Source organism: Trachemys scripta, chromosome 11 (genome assembly GCF_013100865.1).
Source record: "Trachemys scripta elegans isolate TJP31775 chromosome 11, CAS_Tse_1.0, whole genome shotgun sequence".
In the NCBI taxonomy this organism is placed as follows: Eukaryota; Metazoa; Chordata; order Testudines; family Emydidae; genus Trachemys; species Trachemys scripta.
The window spans coordinates 56410540-56428259 of record NC_048308.1 but is presented as its reverse complement, the minus strand read 5'-3'; the positions used below and the strand labels follow the sequence as shown (position 1 = coordinate 56428259).

General features: G+C 46.7%; 1 protein-coding gene across 1 annotated transcript in view; it reads right to left on the bottom strand.

Annotated features, from left to right (window-relative positions):
* Positions 1-5509: 5509 nt before the first annotated feature.
* CFLAR (CASP8 and FADD like apoptosis regulator) overlaps positions 5510-17720 on the bottom strand; it is a 34136-nt gene continuing 21925 nt past the window's right edge. Inside the window, 3 exon segments of the mRNA XM_034785411.1 lie at positions 5510-7908; positions 8813-9326; positions 16540-16618. Of these exon segments, the coding sequence (XP_034641302.1) occupies positions 7770-7908; positions 8813-9326; positions 16540-16618 (732 nt within the window). The 3' untranslated portion in view covers positions 5510-7769.

Here is a 17720-nt window from a genome sequence, read left to right as displayed (position 1 = left end):
ACAAACAAGTAAATATCGGGACAGTCCCGATAAAATCAGGACGTCTGGTCACCCTAATTGCCAAAGTGAATGTTTTGTGCTTGTTTCTTTAATTAGTTTCCTGTTAGTAGGATTTCAGATTTTACAGAGATTTTTCTATTAAGAAGTTTCTCATTTATAATGCGTCCATGCTGAAAAAGACAAGTCCAGGGCCTCATGAATATCCTTATTCAGACACAACATTGATAAGCAAATAGCCCAGGCTATATTTACATTTTGACCGTGCTGTGCTCTTCTATCATGGTTTGCAGCCTGAAGTAAAGCGGACTTTTGATCCTAAATTGCGTAGGTGACTGTGAAAATCCCATCCTTGGGTACATAAATATGGGTTCAGGAGCCCAACTTTGGGTTCTTGTTTTTGAAAGCGTTGGCCGTTTGTATATATAAAAAAGTTTAATCACTTGGTTAATCTATTTCAAGTCTTGTTTAACTTTAATCACATGAATACTTCCATTGATGTCAATGGGACTACTCATGTAAATAAGTGTCAGGTTTCAGCGTAGCAGCCGTGTTAGTCTGTATCCGCAAAAAGAAGAACAGGAGTACTTGTGGCACCTTAGAGACTAACAAATTTATTAGAGCATAAGCTTTATGCATCCGAAGAAGTGGGCTGTAGTCCACGAAAGCTTATGCTCTAATAAATTTGTTAGTCTCTAAGGTGCCACAAGTACTCCTGTTCTTCTTTTTGTAAATAAGTGTGTAGCTGATTGTTTGCAAGATCAGGGCCTTAATTTTGTGTGTGTGTGTGTGGTTAGGCCTACAGGAGTTTTGTAAATTTCAAACAAGATACTCTACCATTAGTGGTATTTAAAAAAAAACAGCATTTAGGATGTACAATAAACTAAATTATGATCTAAAATCGCAATAGTACACGCTTTCAAATTGATTAAAAATCCCCAATAAATTGAAATCACTTGATTTAAATTGCTCCTACCTATTATAATGTTTCATTTTCTACACATCAAGTTGTTGAAGGACATTGATTTTGAAATATTAATTTATTCAAAGTTAGATATAAAAAACCCCACTTACAAAATACATACAACTAGAACTTCCTATGAAACAACATGTTACAAGGCTATATAGAGATTAACATATACCCAGCAAAACAGAGTTAACCAAAAAACCACGGTATCCATGGCTGATCCACTAATTAATACAGCACCGGAGAAAAACATTCTTGGAAAGAGCCCTGATATTAGGAGGTGTATCAGCAAATCAGTGATAGAAGATAGAAAAAGCCTAACAAGAACAGCTGTGAAAGAGGAAAATACAGCAAACATCAGCCAGCTACAAAAATGGCTCCTTTAGGGTTGCAGAAGCTGCTTGTATCTGATAAATGTAAAGGGACAGCGATCAGAATAGCATTCTGGGAAAGTTTCCTGTAAAAGTGATCCTGCTCAGGCATTTGTAAGGAAAGGTGCTGCCTTGTATGTATTTATTTTTTGTCATGCCTAAGGAGCTGATTGAAAGACCTTCTCAGTTTCTTGAATCTGGTGTTTGAGATAGGTATTTTTGTAAAGTATAGAGAGAGTTTCTATAAAACTGTGAAGTAATTTTGACAATCTTTCTGCTGCAGAGCTAGGTAGTAGCTGTGTTCAATGTCACTCTTTGGAAAAATTCTAGAACCTCCACTATTTCCTTCCTTTTCTTACTTTTTTTTTTTTTTTAAACTTTTCTCCCTCATCTACTACCTCACCACATTTCTTCTTGACATCTCTCCTCTTTAGTCTCCCTCCTGTACAGGGCCGTCTTTAGGATTTATGGGACCCTATGCAGTATTATTCAATGGGTGCCCCTATACTCTACTGCAGGCAGTCCCCAGCTGGCACTGCTGACCCCAGGTGTTGAGGGGGCACAACCACCCCACCCCCAGATCCCCAGAACACCCCCATTGCTGACACACACTGAGCTTCGTATGCAGCAGACGCTGCAGCAGTGGCTCCAGGCAGGCTTTGTGCTGTCACATGGGGGCTGCATCTTGCCAGAGCCCACGGCCCTCCTGCCACTCCTGGCTCACCACGAGCATTTTGACAGGAAGTATCGAGCAGTAATAACAAGTGTGTGTGTGTGTGTGTGTGTGTGTGTGTGTGAGAGAGAGAGAGAGAGAGAGACAGACAGACACAATCTGTATTGGGGGACTGTGACTCGAGAGAGGCAGAGTCTGTGTGTGTGTGTTAGGGAAGTTTGAGAGTGAGTGCACTGTCACTTTGAGCTCCCCCACTTGGCCTGGCTTCCTCTTCTCCCCCTCCCCCCCCAGTGACTCTAGTGGAAGTTTCGCTCTTCCTGTCCTGGTTCTGGTTTTGGTTCTGGTCCTGGCCCTGGCCCAGCCCCCAAGCGGCGCAGGCAGGCAGGGTCCAGGGAGGGACTCCAGTCTAGGCGGCAGTGGGCTGGGATGGCAGGCTGCCGTACCACCAGTGCTGCTCTGGGCTCCCCAGGGCTGGGGCGGCAGAGCTGGAGGTGTGTGTGGGGGGGTTGAGGTCGGGGAGAAGCCCGCTGGCCCAGCATAGGGGAGGGGCCCAAGAAAAGAGGATTCCAGCCGCGGCCAGCGAGGGGAATGGTGCCTCAAATTTTCGGGTGCCCTACACAGCTGCATATGCCTAAGGATGGCCGTAGGATTCTCTCTTCCCCTCACTTTCTCCTGCTGTTTGCACTATTCTTTATATTTTTCTTTCTGCAGTTTCCCCCCTACATTTTGTTGCCTACGCTCTTGCTTTCACCCTCCCCTTTTTGGTCTGTAAGGTAGAAAAAATGTTTTTCACAGGGAAAGGCTGATGAGGGAAATGGAAAAAAGTAAGTTAAGTGTACAGACTCAATACATATATTTATTTATACCACATATATGGGCATAACCAGGGAATACATCTTAATTCAATAGACACGGAATAACAAACACGTATCTCACACCGCTAGCCTCATCTCCCAGTGGCTGCAGGAACTAGTTCTAAGATTCCAAATCTTACTTTACAATCTCTCTGCTGTGCCAAAGAATATGAATCGGGTATAAACAGAGAATAAAAATTACACTTGCTGTAGTCAATCCTATACTATGGTTATCACTTCATGATACATCAGAGGCAAGAAAAAAATGCTGTTATGTATTAGTGGCCAGCTGCAATGTAGACCTTTCTCTTGGTACAAAGCAAATTGGTTCTTAGGTTATGTCTGTGGAGTACTTGTGGGGGGGAGGGGGGTCAGGAAGCAGAAAAGAAACATTTTGAAAACCAAGCAATAGGGGTTTCTGAGGAGAAGCAGTCTGGAAGACAGCGCTCTCTTAAAAAGTGGTCTGCTGATGGGAAGAACTGCAAAACATTGCTATGAAGCATTTCTTTCTAGCCCTGATAAGATCACAAGGAGTTGGCTTTAGAATCAGTCTTATAACTCATACAAAAATCAATTTTAGAAAATGTCTAGTTTGTGAAAAATGGTTTAAATAAAAATTTTCCCTCTCATTCCAAGCCTTATACGAATAAGACAATCCAAATGGCACAAGTGACATAGCTGAAATTTGAAAAAAAAAACAGAGTTTCAGGTGGGGGGAGACGCTTCCAAATGTCAGATGATCTGGGTTTACCGGGACTTGGTAACACGGACAAGCTAGTTTTAGACAGGGAAAGAGGTATACAGTTACCTTACAACACTCCAAAGAGGTTTCTAAAATACAGGTCACAGATCCAGCCAGATACCCTCTTCCAGCCTCCCACTGGACTGCTGTAAGGGGAATCTGAGCATCCAGCCTGGATCAGCTGGAGCCTGAATGGAGTCCAGCCATTCCCCAGGCCTAGAATCCCTGGGCATGCTACTGGGGCATAGATCTGCTGTCTAGCACTCTATCCTGAGAGCTGGAATCTGCTCTACAGCAGCTCGTGGTGGCTCGTCAGATTCTCCTGTACTTAAAACATCCCCTCCCCTAGAGCTCCTCTAAATGTATGGGTTACAGTTGAACTCTCTCAGGGGCATATAACAGTTGGGAAGGAATTCACACATGCTTAGCACAGAGTCTAACACATTTGCTCTTTTACAAAACAAAAAACATCTTAAACCACAAAAACAACAAAGAGTCTGGTGGCACCTTAAAGACTAACAGATTTATTTGGGCATAAGCTTTCGTGAGTAAAAACCTCACTTCTTCGGATACCACAGTGTCCCTCACTAGGTCACCCTTCCCTTATGAATCTTTAGGGGACCACCAGTGTCCAGGAAGGCAGGCAGGCAGCCTCAAACAGGCTGGATCCTCACTGATTGGAGAAAATGGCTCCTGAGAACAGCTTTTATCCTTTTAAAACCTTTTAGCCCCCTCTATCAGCACCCTTACCAGTTTCCACACAAAGCTGTCCTCCTCCAGGTGACTTTGCTGATGAGGCAACCTCCCTCCTGACAAATCAGTTCCCCTAGGCAGGAGGAAAATCTATTGTCTAGAGTGATTACATTTCAATGGAAGAGCACTTAACTTGAACAACTCTCTTTTGCCATTCCCTGTCATGGGGCAAGGTGAAATCTCCCTACTTTCCCCAAGCCCAGTCCCCTTCTTTACACTTCCTGGGGAGAGGTGGTGTGCTTTCTCCCCCAACCCTCTCTCAGGTTTAATTACATCTCCACTGACCACACTGAAAACAGATTAAGAGGCACATTTCCTCCCTCCACTTCCCCAAGCAGTGGAGCTGGCAAGGGTGCCAGCAGACAGCAGGGGCCAGAAAGTTTCAAAAGGGCAGAAGGTGCCCTGCTCAGGAGTCATTTTCTCCAGAGTTCACACCTCTCTGGTGGGTATCATAATTTGGCAGTACTCTTCACTACCCAATCTCCCTTCTCCTAGGGGAGTTCTGACACACACTACCACCATTTGGCTCTGCCTCATTTTCCCTTTGCTTGCAACGTTTTGAACCACAGCACCTGTTAGCTGTCCCTCAGACTCCTCACAGCATTCTGGCCTACAGCATCATCTAGTTGTGGGAAGTCTCTGCATGTTACCTGCTTCACAACTGCAGTGAGAGAGTTAAACTGTAACCAGAAACCTCACACCTTTCAATGGAGTTCTGGAAGAGGGTGTGTTCAAATATGGAGAAGTGTGAGGGGGTCACCTGTGCACCCAGAAGGGGTAAGCAGCTGGACAGTGGGTTCCAGCTCTCAGGATGGGGTACTAGCTAGCAGGTCTGCACCCCAAGAGTGACCTAGGGACTCCAAGATTGGGGACGTGGCTGGATTCGTCAAGCTCTGTAAACCACAGAGGCTTAGATTCCCCTCACAGTAGTTCGGTGTTGGGGTGGCTGCAAGAGGGCACCTGATCAGATCTGTGACAACGTGGAATGAGTCACATTCATCCCAAACTTTTACCAACCACTCCCCTATGCCTATCACAATCTCTCATTTCCTCCTCTACATAAAATATGCATAACATCAGAAAGAATATGAAATTAACACAAACTAAACAAAAATCGTTAAAATCTTTAAAAAAATTAGGACACATACAAAATGAAGATATTAATATGTATTATATATGTACATTTTTATTACATAAAATTATATATTAGTATAAATAAATATGTGTGTTTTTCTCTACAGCATTTCCGTATTTTCTTGGTTGAGTCTTCTTTCCTCAGCCACATTTTGCCCAACTCTGGGCTCATGGTTAAACTTCCATTGTTTTGACTGCAGGAGCTGTTTCAAGGTTTGTGCTGAATTTTTGGGATGAACATTAAAAGCTGTCTGGCTTCAAGGGAGAGTTACTGAAAGTCATGGCCAAGCCCACAGCAGGCAATATGCAGTGGGTTTGGGAAACAGAATCGTCACTTCTAAAACAAACTTACTGGCCAAGTCATCAAGCACTTCACCTCTGGCAGCCCTCTCTTAGGCCTGGTCTACCCTTAAAAGTTTTGCCTGCATAGCTATGTCAGTTAGGGACGTTATATTTTGCTGGCACAGCTGTTGGCAAAAGCCCTCGTGTGGATGCAGGGATACCAGGAAAAATGTCCTTTTTGCAACCATGCCTTATTTTGCTAGGGGAACTAGTATAAGCTATATCAGCAACAAGTATAACTGATATCAACTGCATCTACTCTAGGAGAGTTTGCTGGTACAGGTATACCAGAAAACCTTTTAAGGGTAGACAAGGCCTTAGTTTGTTTGCTAGACAGGAAGATGTACCAAGAATATTAAATATGTTTACTTACTTTAAGTGTGGGGGAGGAAGTGTGTGGGGTGGGGTGGGGGGGATGATGGGACCATGCCATGGATGGAAGCACAGTCAGGCCAGTGACATAAGCTTAAAACTGACTCATCCAGGCCCCAATCCTGAAAAAAGACTGAGGATCAACCAAAAGTACTCACATGCACACTCACTTGCCTCAGAGCTCACAGGATCAGGGCCTTGTAGAAAGTGGAAGGGAAAGGAATTGCTACATTTATGGTAATCTTGTCTCTTATTGTTCCCGTAGGGAATGGAGAAGGTAATTAAGAAAAATAAAATTACTGAGCAGAGGTCTTTTGTCTTGTATAAATGCAGTGGCACAAAACTACTGAACCTTGTGCGTGTGAAGAGGTTGCAGTGTCTATAGCACGTGGATAATACCTAGTTGTTCATTGCCCTTATGACTGAGTCTGAAGGTGCAGTGGAATGGGTGATTTGGTGTCTGCCTGAAACTGGAGCATGCGCTAAGTCTAGCTGGCTGAGGCTCAATCTAGATGGGACTGAAATATCATTAGAAGGGGGGGAGCAAGCAGCCCTAGGAACTGGGCTAGCTACACAAACTCCTCTGCTTGGTGGGAGGTGGCTGTTATTTGCTAGCCAGATTCACGGTTTAGCAGTCTCATCAGATCCTGGGCTGCTGCTCGATACTCAGGGGTCAGCTGTGGCAAAGAGCACATTTATCCATCTGTGCCCGGTGTGGCAAGTGTGATCTCTTATTTCAGAGGCAGGCCTAGCTACCCTTACCTAGGCTTTTGTCACTGAGAGATTAGATTACTGTAAAGCATTTCAGGTAGGACTACATCTTGGGACCATTGGGAAGCTGAAGTTAGTTCAGAATGTGAGAGCCTGTCTGTTAAGTGGGAGCATATAACACCAATGCTCTGTGAGCAGTACTAACTACTTGTGGGCTTCTGGGTACAACCAGGGTGTTAGTTTCGACCTTTAAAGCCTTGGATGGTTTGGGTCCAGATTACCTTTAAAATGGCCTCTCCTCTCATTCCGTTCTGCCACAATCAGGAGAAGCATTCCAGCCACAGTTCCTTCGTTACAAAAGAGATGGAGCTGCCAGGAGGGCATTCTCTCCAACAGCCCCTGGACTCTGGAATGAGCTCCTGCCTAATTATGGTCTGGGAATGAATTATAATTATACATGGGGGTGGTAGTCTTACCAATTTAGCTGATTCTTGTGTTGGTTTAAATACTGGAGCATGGAATGGGCATTGCTAATGGGTATGTTTCAAAAATCAAAACATAACGAAATACAATAAATCTGTAGTACAGAACCCTTTCAACAGTGTCCTTCTGCTTGGCTGGGTTATAAGATCTGCTGCAGAGCTATGGATTAGCTGCCTTTCTTATCCTAGTAGCTTCTGCCTAAAGTTTAAAACTGGAAACATGTGATGCCTCAACATCCAAAACGTTTCTAACTACTCAGATACTCTAGCAACAGGCCCTTCAAAAATGCATGGAACAATGACAATTGAAGAAAAAGCCCACGTGGATATCCCCATCTTAACATCGTGTCCCAGGCAATTTCCATTAGCTTTTAACTGGGAAAAAGAAAGAGTTTTTTCCTCAAGGTGTGTTGTAGCAGGAGTGAGTATTGGTGCTGTGGCTCTGAGGTCCTGTTGCAATCATACACTCTGCTGTTCAGCTCAATATGGATATCCAGTAGGGGGAGCTTTCTGCAAAGAGAGAAACAAAATTCTCACAACTGAATGGAGGAGATCATCATTTTTAACTGAAAAAGACACCAGAGGACAAGCAGCTCCAGGCTCAGCGAGAGGAATGTTTCCAATCTCAGTCTTTAATACCAGAGGTAGAGCTCACAAACTTGAGGTTACACATGCATTTATCAGACAGGATCTCTGATACTCCAGACTTACTAGCATGTCATGGAGGACTGGACTCCTTCCATTCCTGACATCTTGTGACCAAGTTTTAGGACCCCCGTGGGGAGGTGCAGAGCTGTTCTGCTGACTCACACTGAACTTGGCTGCCAGACCAGATGGGACCTCTTTAGCTTAGCTTCAACTCGGGGTAATAAATGGGCAAATGGCTCTCTGAGGAAGATTGAACTAGAGGGAAGGTCAAGAGGTCCCGCAGGGAAATGAAAAAAAAAAAAAAAAAAACCCACCAGCAAGCAGCTCTGGCTAAATGTTTATAGTTCTAAGTACAGTCCTGCTTAAGGACTCTGTTATTTAAAGACAACTCTCAGTTTGGACAATAGCCTATGAGGGATGTGTGTTGGGGGTGGGAGAACAGCATGAGAATCCTGACTGTTCACATATCTTCTCTAGGACTGGACTTTCTCCTCCCATGCTGGAAGTAACCTTGCAACCCCCAGCGCTGGCATACCCTTACACTCCACTCCAGAATTAAAAGCTCCACCCCATCTCTAGAGTACCTGGCCTGCACCCTGTACGTCTGGGCCCACCTGGACCACCCCTCCAGGCCTGGGCACCATCTTCCTCTATGGTCTCTCACATCTCCAAGGTGCTCTGCAGTACAAAGCAGGATGAAACCTCAGTTCTTTTGCTATAGGGCAATAAGTTGAATGCAAAGGGTTTTTTTGGTTTGTTTTTTTACCTTTTATGAGGATTGCACAGGAGCTCAGCCAGACTGCGTAGATAATGGGAAGATGAGCTGGGTGACCTTTCTAGCACAGACACATCCACCTTGCATTGACTCCAAAAGATGTCTGCTACTGGGGGAATACTACAGTTCCTAGGTCTTCTGGTATTGGCAGTGATTTTTTGTTCATTCCCATCCACTTCCAGCAGACTGGTGGGTTCTTGCTGATCTGCTGGCACAATGTAGCTTTGAATAAAGAAGAGCTTAGGTTTCCCTAGGAGTTCACGGCATGAGTCTCCAGTAAAAAACTTCTTCACCTGATCCAAGGGGTACCCAGGAAAGGTCTGGTCTGTGCAGAAGATGCTCTGAGGGCTCCCCCGGCTGACCAATATGCAAATAAAGCTGTCAAGGTCTCTGTGCTTTTGCAGTCTTGCAACTTCATGGAATGTTTGGTTCATGGCTTCCACACTTAAATACCGGTAACAGTGAACTTCAAAGCCTAGAACTTTAAAGGTGTCCTCCAATATATCTGGAAAAAGAAGAAGGAATTTGTTAAAGTGAATGTATTTCACGGCTCAGTGAATATCAGCCATGTTGAAAGGCTCTTAATATTGTGTTTCACTAAAGAAATTCAGCCAAAATCTGACTCTTTGCAGTGACATCAGTGTCACAATGGATTACACACATGACAATGTCTACATAATATCTTGAGTATGAGGGAAGTGTCACAGTTTCAGGATAAGTGCACCTGTATTCCTTCACCAAGGGCACCTGCTTTAGGCTCCCAGATCCTCAGCCATCATCTTTCTGGGCAGAGACCTGTCTCACTCTCTCTTGAAGCTGCACAGTTGTCAGCCTACACTGTGATATCCCCAGCAAGCCAGATTGCCTAAAAGGTCAGCATCTGCACTTTGCTTTCTCTCCAGAGGCTATGACCAATGTATCACCCTAGGGTGACCAGACGTCCCGATTTTATCGGGACTGTCCCGATATTTGCTTCTTTGTCCCGCGTCCCGACCAATGTTTGGTCGGGACACTGGACAAAGAAGAAATTTTCCCTTCCGCTCCGGCGCTCGGGCCCCCCTCGCCCCGGCTCCGCCCTCTCCTTCCCCCATTGGCTCCCTCCCCAAATCCCCGCCCTGGCCCCGCCTCTTCCCCAGCATTCCGCCTCCCTCCCAGGCTTGCAGCATGGCGGCGCAAGCCTGGAGGGAGGGGATGGCGGCGGTGGTGCCTGGATCCTGGAGCTGGTGAGTCAGCTCCAGCACCCGGGCACCGGGCGGGCAAAGGGGGGTGGGCAAGGGAGGGAGACAGGGGGGCTCAGCTGTGAGCCCCCCCGCCGCGCCAGAGGGCTTCTGCCCGGGCTGCTGCACCAGGGGCCGGGAGCGCAGCCTGAAGGCTGCTCCAGCCCTGCAGCCCGCGGGGCAGTGCGGAGCGGGCAGGGGCCAGGTGGGCGGCGCGGGGGCATGGGCCGAATCCCTGCTGCTGCCGGGGAGCCCTGCGCCTCTCCGTCCCGCTCGCGGCTGCGGCTCCTTCCCGGCGGGACGCGCCCCCCGACCTGCCCCACTCACATGCGGCGCGCGTCCAGCTGCTCCTTCCCGGCGGGAGGGAGACTAGGCGCGGGGGACACACGCCGCATGTGCCCGGGGCAGCGGGAGGCGCGTCCCGCCGGGAAGGAGCCACAGCTGCGAGCGGGAGGGAGAGGCGCGGGGCTCCCTGGCAGCAGCGGGGATTCGGCCCCTGCCGCCCCCCCCGGCTCCTGCCCGCTCCGCGCTGCCCCCGCCCAGACCCACTGCGCCCTGCATATGCCCGTGGCGGGCCAGGGGGTGGGAGGCTCCGCGGGGACTCGGGGAGGGCAGCGTGCGGGGCCTGCTAATGCCCCAGGCCCTTTAAAACTTTTTTTTTTTGCTCCGTTCCCCCCCCCTTTTTTTGCTCCGCCTCCCCTTTTTTGGCTCCGCCCCCGTCCCGATATTTTATACTGGTAATCTGGTCACCGTATATCACCCCCAGTTACAAATTACCACACAGTCCTTTCTAAGCAAGCAGATTTATTCTTAATGAGAGCCAGAGGTTTTGGCAGCAGGAGTCAGTGGGGCTGTCGGTTGTGGGGAGGGCTCCGTCACCTCTGGTTCCCCATTTTGGGCAGAGTCAACTTATTTGTGGGGGGGAGGAGATGGTGGGTTGAATAACTCTCTCTCTACCGGAGCAACCATCTGCCCGGATATTTGACCGGAGTAGGGACGTACATGATCTCGCTTCAGGCCCTGCCCTAACTCTGTTTCCCTTTCTTGTCCAGTTACCCAGACTCACACATGGGTGTTTGCCCAATAACCCTCCTCTCTGGGGAGTCTGGCTTGAACCAAGCTCATGCCATACAGACCTTCTCCCCTCCTTTCCTAGCAGCTGATACCTTTACTGCAGGGTTCTCAGTCCTATCCCTGCTGAAGTTTTCCTCCTAGTGGGATTCCCTCCCATGTGCCCTTCCTCACTGGCTCCTGCTCACTGCAAACTGTTCTCCCAGGCCTCCTCTCTAAGAGCTCTGGAGAGCTACTCAGCCGAGGCCTCCTCACTGGCCCTTTCCTGACTGGTCCCTCCACCTGGGGAGGTGGGCTAAGTCTGGCACAGGTACAGCTGAGTCCCAAGCCCTTTAAAAGGCAAGGTCATCCCATGACACTGCCACTAACTTGAACAGCAGAGAAATACATTCGCCTTTTTCCTGCTAAAAGGATGAGCAGTGAAATAATTAATGTTGACATTTAAATTCACATAATTAGGCCTCAGCATTAATATCCCATTGAATGAGTAGCTCACGCTTCTCTCAAAACTATTGTTTCAGGCTGTCTTCAAACTCAGGCAGACACCAGCTCATGTGTGTGGCCACTTGCACAGCTGCATAATCATTTACACAGACCCCTCCTTATAGTCTTTTCTTTAATTTTACCATAGCTGGTTCAAACGTCAGGAATGTAGGCAAGGCCTTTTACCTTCATGGTCTGAACAAATCCCTTTTTCCCTATTCAACTTTTGCCTTCCTTAAGATGAGTGGAAAGGCACAGCATCCTCAAAGGATGCTACATAAGCTATAGCAGGGGGAAACTTGTATACAGTAAAATTCAGAGAACCTTCCCTTCACTCTCCCTCTTGCATCAGGGTAAGGCCTTGGGACACTTAGAGCAGGGGTGATGGCACAATTTATATAGTGGGGGTGCTCAGAGCCACTGAACCAAACTGTAAACCCTGTGTACGATGGAAACCACTTCAAGCTACGTGGCATGGCAGCACCCCCAGCACTCCTAGTTCCAGCACCTATGACTTCTAGTTCCAAGAATCCCCATATGGTGGCTATCAGAATTTCTTGTTTTACATCGGTCAGCCTAAGATGCCATTTGCCTGCCCAAATATGGATCCTGCTGCATTTCACTGGCTGTGTCTGCATGCTTTGCAGTTACTATTCTCCAAATATTTTGTGAAGAAGTATAAATACTATAGAAAGATGGTTTGTCTGCTTAGATCATTAATAATAAGGAACAGCAGAGAGCTGATCACACATCCCCTCCTTCCACCTTAGCTCTGAATTGCTGGTTACAAGAATTCTCTAAAAGAACGAGGAGTACTTGTGGCACCTTAGAGACTAACAAATTTATGTGGGCATAAGCTTTCATGGGCTAAAACCCACTTCATCGGATGCATGCAGTGGAAAATACAGTAGGAAGATATATATACACACAGAGAACATGGAAAAATGGGTGTTGCCATACCAACTCTAACGAGAATAATCAATTAAGGTGGGCTATTATCAGCAGGAGAAAAAAAAACTTTTGTGGTGATAATCAGGATGGCCCATTTCCAACAGTTGACAAGAAGGTGTGAGTAACAGTAGGGGAAAAATTAGCATGAGGAAATAGTTTTTACTTTGTGTAATGACCCATTCACTCACAGTCTCTATCCAAGCCTAATTTAATGGTGTCCAGTTTGCAAATTAATTCCAGTTCTGCAGTTTCTCGTTGGAGTTTCTTTTTGAAGTATTTTGTTGAAGAATTGCGACTTTTAGGTCTGTAATTGAGTGACCAGGGAGGTTGACGTGTTCTCTGACTGGTTTTTGAATGTTATAATTCTTGATGTCTGATTTGTGTCCATTTATTCTTTTGTGTAGAGACTGTCCAGTTTGGCCAATGTACATGACAGAGGGGCATTGCTGGCATATATCACATTGGTAGATGTGCAGGTGAACGAGCCCCTGATGGTGTGGCTGATGTGATTAGGTCCTATGATGGTGTCCCTTGAATAGATATGTGGACAGAGTTGGCAACGGGCTTTGTTGCAAGAATAAGTTCCTCGGTTAGTGTTTTTGTTGTGTGATTGCTGGTGAGTATTTGCTTCAGGTTGGGGAGCTGTCTGTAAGTGAGGACTGGCCTGTCTCCCAAGATCTGTGAGAGTGAGGGATCGTCCTTCAGGATATGTTGTAGATCCTTGATGATACGCTGGAGAGGTTTTAGTTGGGGGCTGAAGGTGATGGCTAGTGGCGTTCTGTTACTTTCTTTGTTGGGCCTGTCCTGGAGTAGGTGACTTCTGGGTATTCTTCTGGCTCTGTCAATCTGTTTCTTCACTTCAGCAGGTGGGTATTGTAGTTTTAAGAATGCTTGATAGAGATCTTGTAGGTGTTTGTCTCTGTCTGAGGGATTGGAGCAAATGCGGTTGTATCTTAGAGCGTGGCTATAGACAATGGATCGTATGATGTGGTCTGGATGAAAGCTGGAGGCATGTAGGTAAGTATAGCGGTCAGTAGGTTTCCGGTATAGGATGGTGTTTATGTCACCATCACTTATTAGCACAGTAGTGTCCAGGAAGTGGATCTCTTGTGTGGATTGGTCCAGGCTGAGGTTGATGGTGGGATGGAAATCGTTGAAATCATGGGGAATTCCTCAAGGGCTTCTTTTCCATGGCTCCAGATGATGATGTTGTCATCAATGTAGTGCAAGTAGAGTAGGGGCATTAGGGGACAAGAGCTGAGGAAACGATATTCTAAGTCAGCCATAAAATTTTTGGCATACTGTGGGACCGTGCGGGTACCCATAGCAGTGCCGCTGACTTGAAGGTATACATTGTCCCCAAATGTGAAATAGTTGTGGGTGAGGACAAAGTCACAAATTTCAGCCACCAGGTTTGCCGTGACATTATCGGGGATACTGTTCCTGACGACTTGTAGTCCATCTTTGTGTGGAATGTTGGTGTAGACGGCTTCTACATCCATAGTAGCCAGGATGGTGTTTTCTGGAAGATCACCAATGGATTGTAGTTTCCCCAGGAAGTCAGTGGTGTCTCGAAGATAGCTAGGAGTGCTGGTAGCATAGGGCCTGAGGAGAGAGTCTACATAGCCAGACAATCCTGCTGTCAGGGTGCCAATGCCTGATATGATAGGGTGTCCAGGATTTCCAGGTTTATGGATCTTGGGTAACAGATAGAGTACCCCGGTCAGGGTTCTAGGGGTATGTCTGTGCAGATTTGTTCCTGTGCTTTTTCAGGGAGTTTCTTGAGCAAATGGTGTAGTTTCTTTTGGTAACCTTCAGTGGGATCAGAGGGTAATGGCCTGTAGAATATGGTGTTAGAGAGCTGCCTAGCAGCCTCTCATTCATATTCCGACCTATTCACGATGACGACAGCACCTCCTTTGTCAGCCTTTTTGATTATGATGTCAGAGTTGTTCCTGAGGCTGCGGATGGCGTTGTGTTCTGCACGGCTGAGGTTATGAGGCAAGTGATGCTGCTTTTCCACAATTGCAGCCCATGCACGTTGGCGTAAGCACCCTATGTAGAAGGCCGGTCTGCTGTTTCGGAGGAGTCCACACAGAATCCTTTTTTTTGTAGTGCTGGTAGGAAGGTTTTTGTGGATTAGTGTGCTGTTCAGAGGTGTGTTGGAAATATTCCTTGAGTCGGAGACGTCAAAAGTAGGATTCCAGGTCACCGCAGAACTGTATCATGTTTGTGGGGGTGGAGGGGCAAAAGGAGGGGCCCCAAGATAGGCTAGACTCTTCTGCCGGGCTAAGAGTATAGGTGGATAGATTAACAATATTATTGGGTGAGTTAAGGGAACCACGGTTGTGGCCGCTTGTGACATGTAGTAGTTTAGATAGTTTAGTGTCCTTTTTCTTTTGTAGAGAAGCAAAGTGTGTGTTGTAAATGGCTTGTCTAGTTTTTGTAAAGTCCAGCCATGAGGAAGTTTGTGTGGAGGGTTGGCTTTTTATGAGTGTATCCAGTTTTGAGAGCTCATTCTTAATCTTTCCCTGTTTGCTGTATAGGATGTTGATCAGGTGGTTCCGCAGTTTCTTTGAGTGTGTGGCACGATCTCTCTTTCTATTTTTAGCCAGTTGTGTATTCCACTGGCATGGTTCAAGCCCTAGAGAGATTTTTGCTTACGCAACAGTCTGTCACATGGAGCTTTTCAAAAGACTGTCTGAAAAATTCAAATTTTAACCTGAATATTTACTGAATTGAACTTTAGATGTAAATGCTTCCAAAAATGTCAAGAGGAAATTAAAGAAACCAGTTCCTTCCCCTCTAAAGCTGTGATATCAGCTTCTGCTAAGCTAAGATATAACAGAAACCCAGGTGTCTTATGAACAAAAGGTCCTGTGCCTTCAGCTACTCAAGACACATGCTGTCCAATGTAACCACACTGTTTGAAGTGCACTATTGCCCTCTTATTTTTATTTTTAAAAGCAGTAAGAAACTTACATTCTACTCCTGCCCCTGCTGTGTGACCTTGAGCAAGTCACTTTCCCTCCCAGAGCCTCCACCCTCTTTCTTCTTCTTCATCTGTCCTTGGTCTATTTACAGCAGAGATGGGCAAACTACAGTCCATGGGCCACATCCGGCCCGCGGGACCGTCCTGCCCAGACCTTGAGCTCCCAGCCGGGGAGGCTAACCCCTGGCCCCTCCCCTGCTGTCCCCCCTTCCCTGCAGCCTCAGCTCGCCATGCCGCCAGTGCTCTGGGCAGTGGGGCTCCGAGCTCCTGCTGGGTAGCAGGGCTGTGAGAACCGCCGGCCTGCCCCAGTGCTCTAGACTGCGCGGCGGCGAGGCCTGCTCCGGCTGGGCGACGTGGCTGCCAGTTCTGGTACTCTGAGCAGCATAAGGGGGTGGGGAGTGGGGGGGGGGTTGGATAAGGGGCAGGGGGCCCCGCGGAGTGGTCAGGGGACAGTTGGATAGGTGTGGGAGTGCCAGGGGGCCTGTCAGGGGGCGGGGGTGTTGATGGGGTCAGGGCAATCAGGGGACAAGGAGCACAGGGGGTTGGATAGGTCGGGGGTTCTGAGGGGGGCAGTCAGGGGGCGGGAGTGGATAGGGGGCGGGGGCCAGGCTGTTTGCGGAGGCACAGCCTTCCCTACTCAGCCCTCCATACAGTTTTGGAACCCCAATGTGGCCCTCAGGCCAAAAAGTTTGCCCATCCCTGATTTACAGCGTAAGATCTTTGGGGCAGAGACTCTCTCTTACTAGGAGTATTTACAGCACTGAGGGCAATGTGCTGCTAATCTCAGCCTGGCCCTTTAGGCACTACTGTAAAACCAAACAACCACCAAATAATAGTACCAAATAGTAACATTGAGACCAGATGACCAATGAGACCTGATCTTTGTTTTGCAACACACACTTGCACACTCAGAATGTAGTCTGGCCAATCATAATCCTTACATTAAAAATATTGTACATGCTGAAGAGTAGAGCTGCAAAGAATTTTATGTTCTTCAGACCCACCTGTGTCATTGCCAATGCAATCTATAATCAGGCATATTCCTAAAGGCCGACTCTGCATTCTGTACCGATCATCATACACCTGAGAAAAGGGAAAGAGCAGATATTTATTTCATTGCTGCGCTCTCTCCTCCAGTGCACAGACCTTCTCCTTTTTAACCCCCTTCCCACACAGGGCTGCCCCCTCCTTCTCTCACCCTCTGGGCTGCGCACAGAGTGGCTGGCAGAAGTGTAGATGGAGGTGCTGCAGCTGTCCCTCTAACTGATATACTTCACTTCTGTGATGGGAAAGGTTTAGGAGGCATTGGTGCATGGTTTTTATTTGGCATTGCTATTACCCTGGTTTGTCCTCTCATGCCACGCAACCTCACTATCTTTAATGGAGTTGCCTAAGCCATAAACAAATGCAGAGCGTGACCCAGACTTTCTAGGAAAGTTGGGGCAAGTTTGATTGCAAAGCTGTTTACTGCAGACAGATCTTTAAGAAGAGTCTTCTTAATCATATGGCCATTCACAGCAGTGACCCTGATGGAGTCTCCACACACAATGGGGCTTGGACAACTTTTTATTGCCACACTAACAGGAAGTGGATTAGCTGTGTGTTCTATAGGCCTGCAGCGGCATGGTTAATTACAACAACATTTATTTCCTTACCAAGCAGTCATCTTGTGGAAAAACTACAGATCTATTACAGTTCAGTTCACTCCAATCCCTCCCCTTTAACAAGTTTACCACCACTCTGCTATAGGTATTCTACTCCTGGTGGAATTCTGTGCCAAAAAAAATAAAAATTTTGCAACAAAAAAATAAAAATTCTGTGCACAATATTTTAAAATTCTGCAAAATTCTGCATATTTTATTTGTCAAAATAACACAATATAATCACACCGATTTCAATTATTTTTGATCATTTATTTCAAAATACCTGTCAGCAAGTATGTCTGTAACAATACAGACAACAAAAAAGATTCAGGAAATGTTTTTTTGACAAATAGATTCCTTACTAGGCATATTAATACAGAACTCTGAGTAATAATTCATTTAAACTACAATACAGAACCACATTTCCCACACCCCTCAGAAGCAGTGCAAAGGCTTGGGGGAGTCAGGGGTAACGGAGGAGCTGAGGGAGAGGGAAGTAAATTGCTGGGAAGGAGCTGAACTTGGAGGGTTGTTGGGTACGG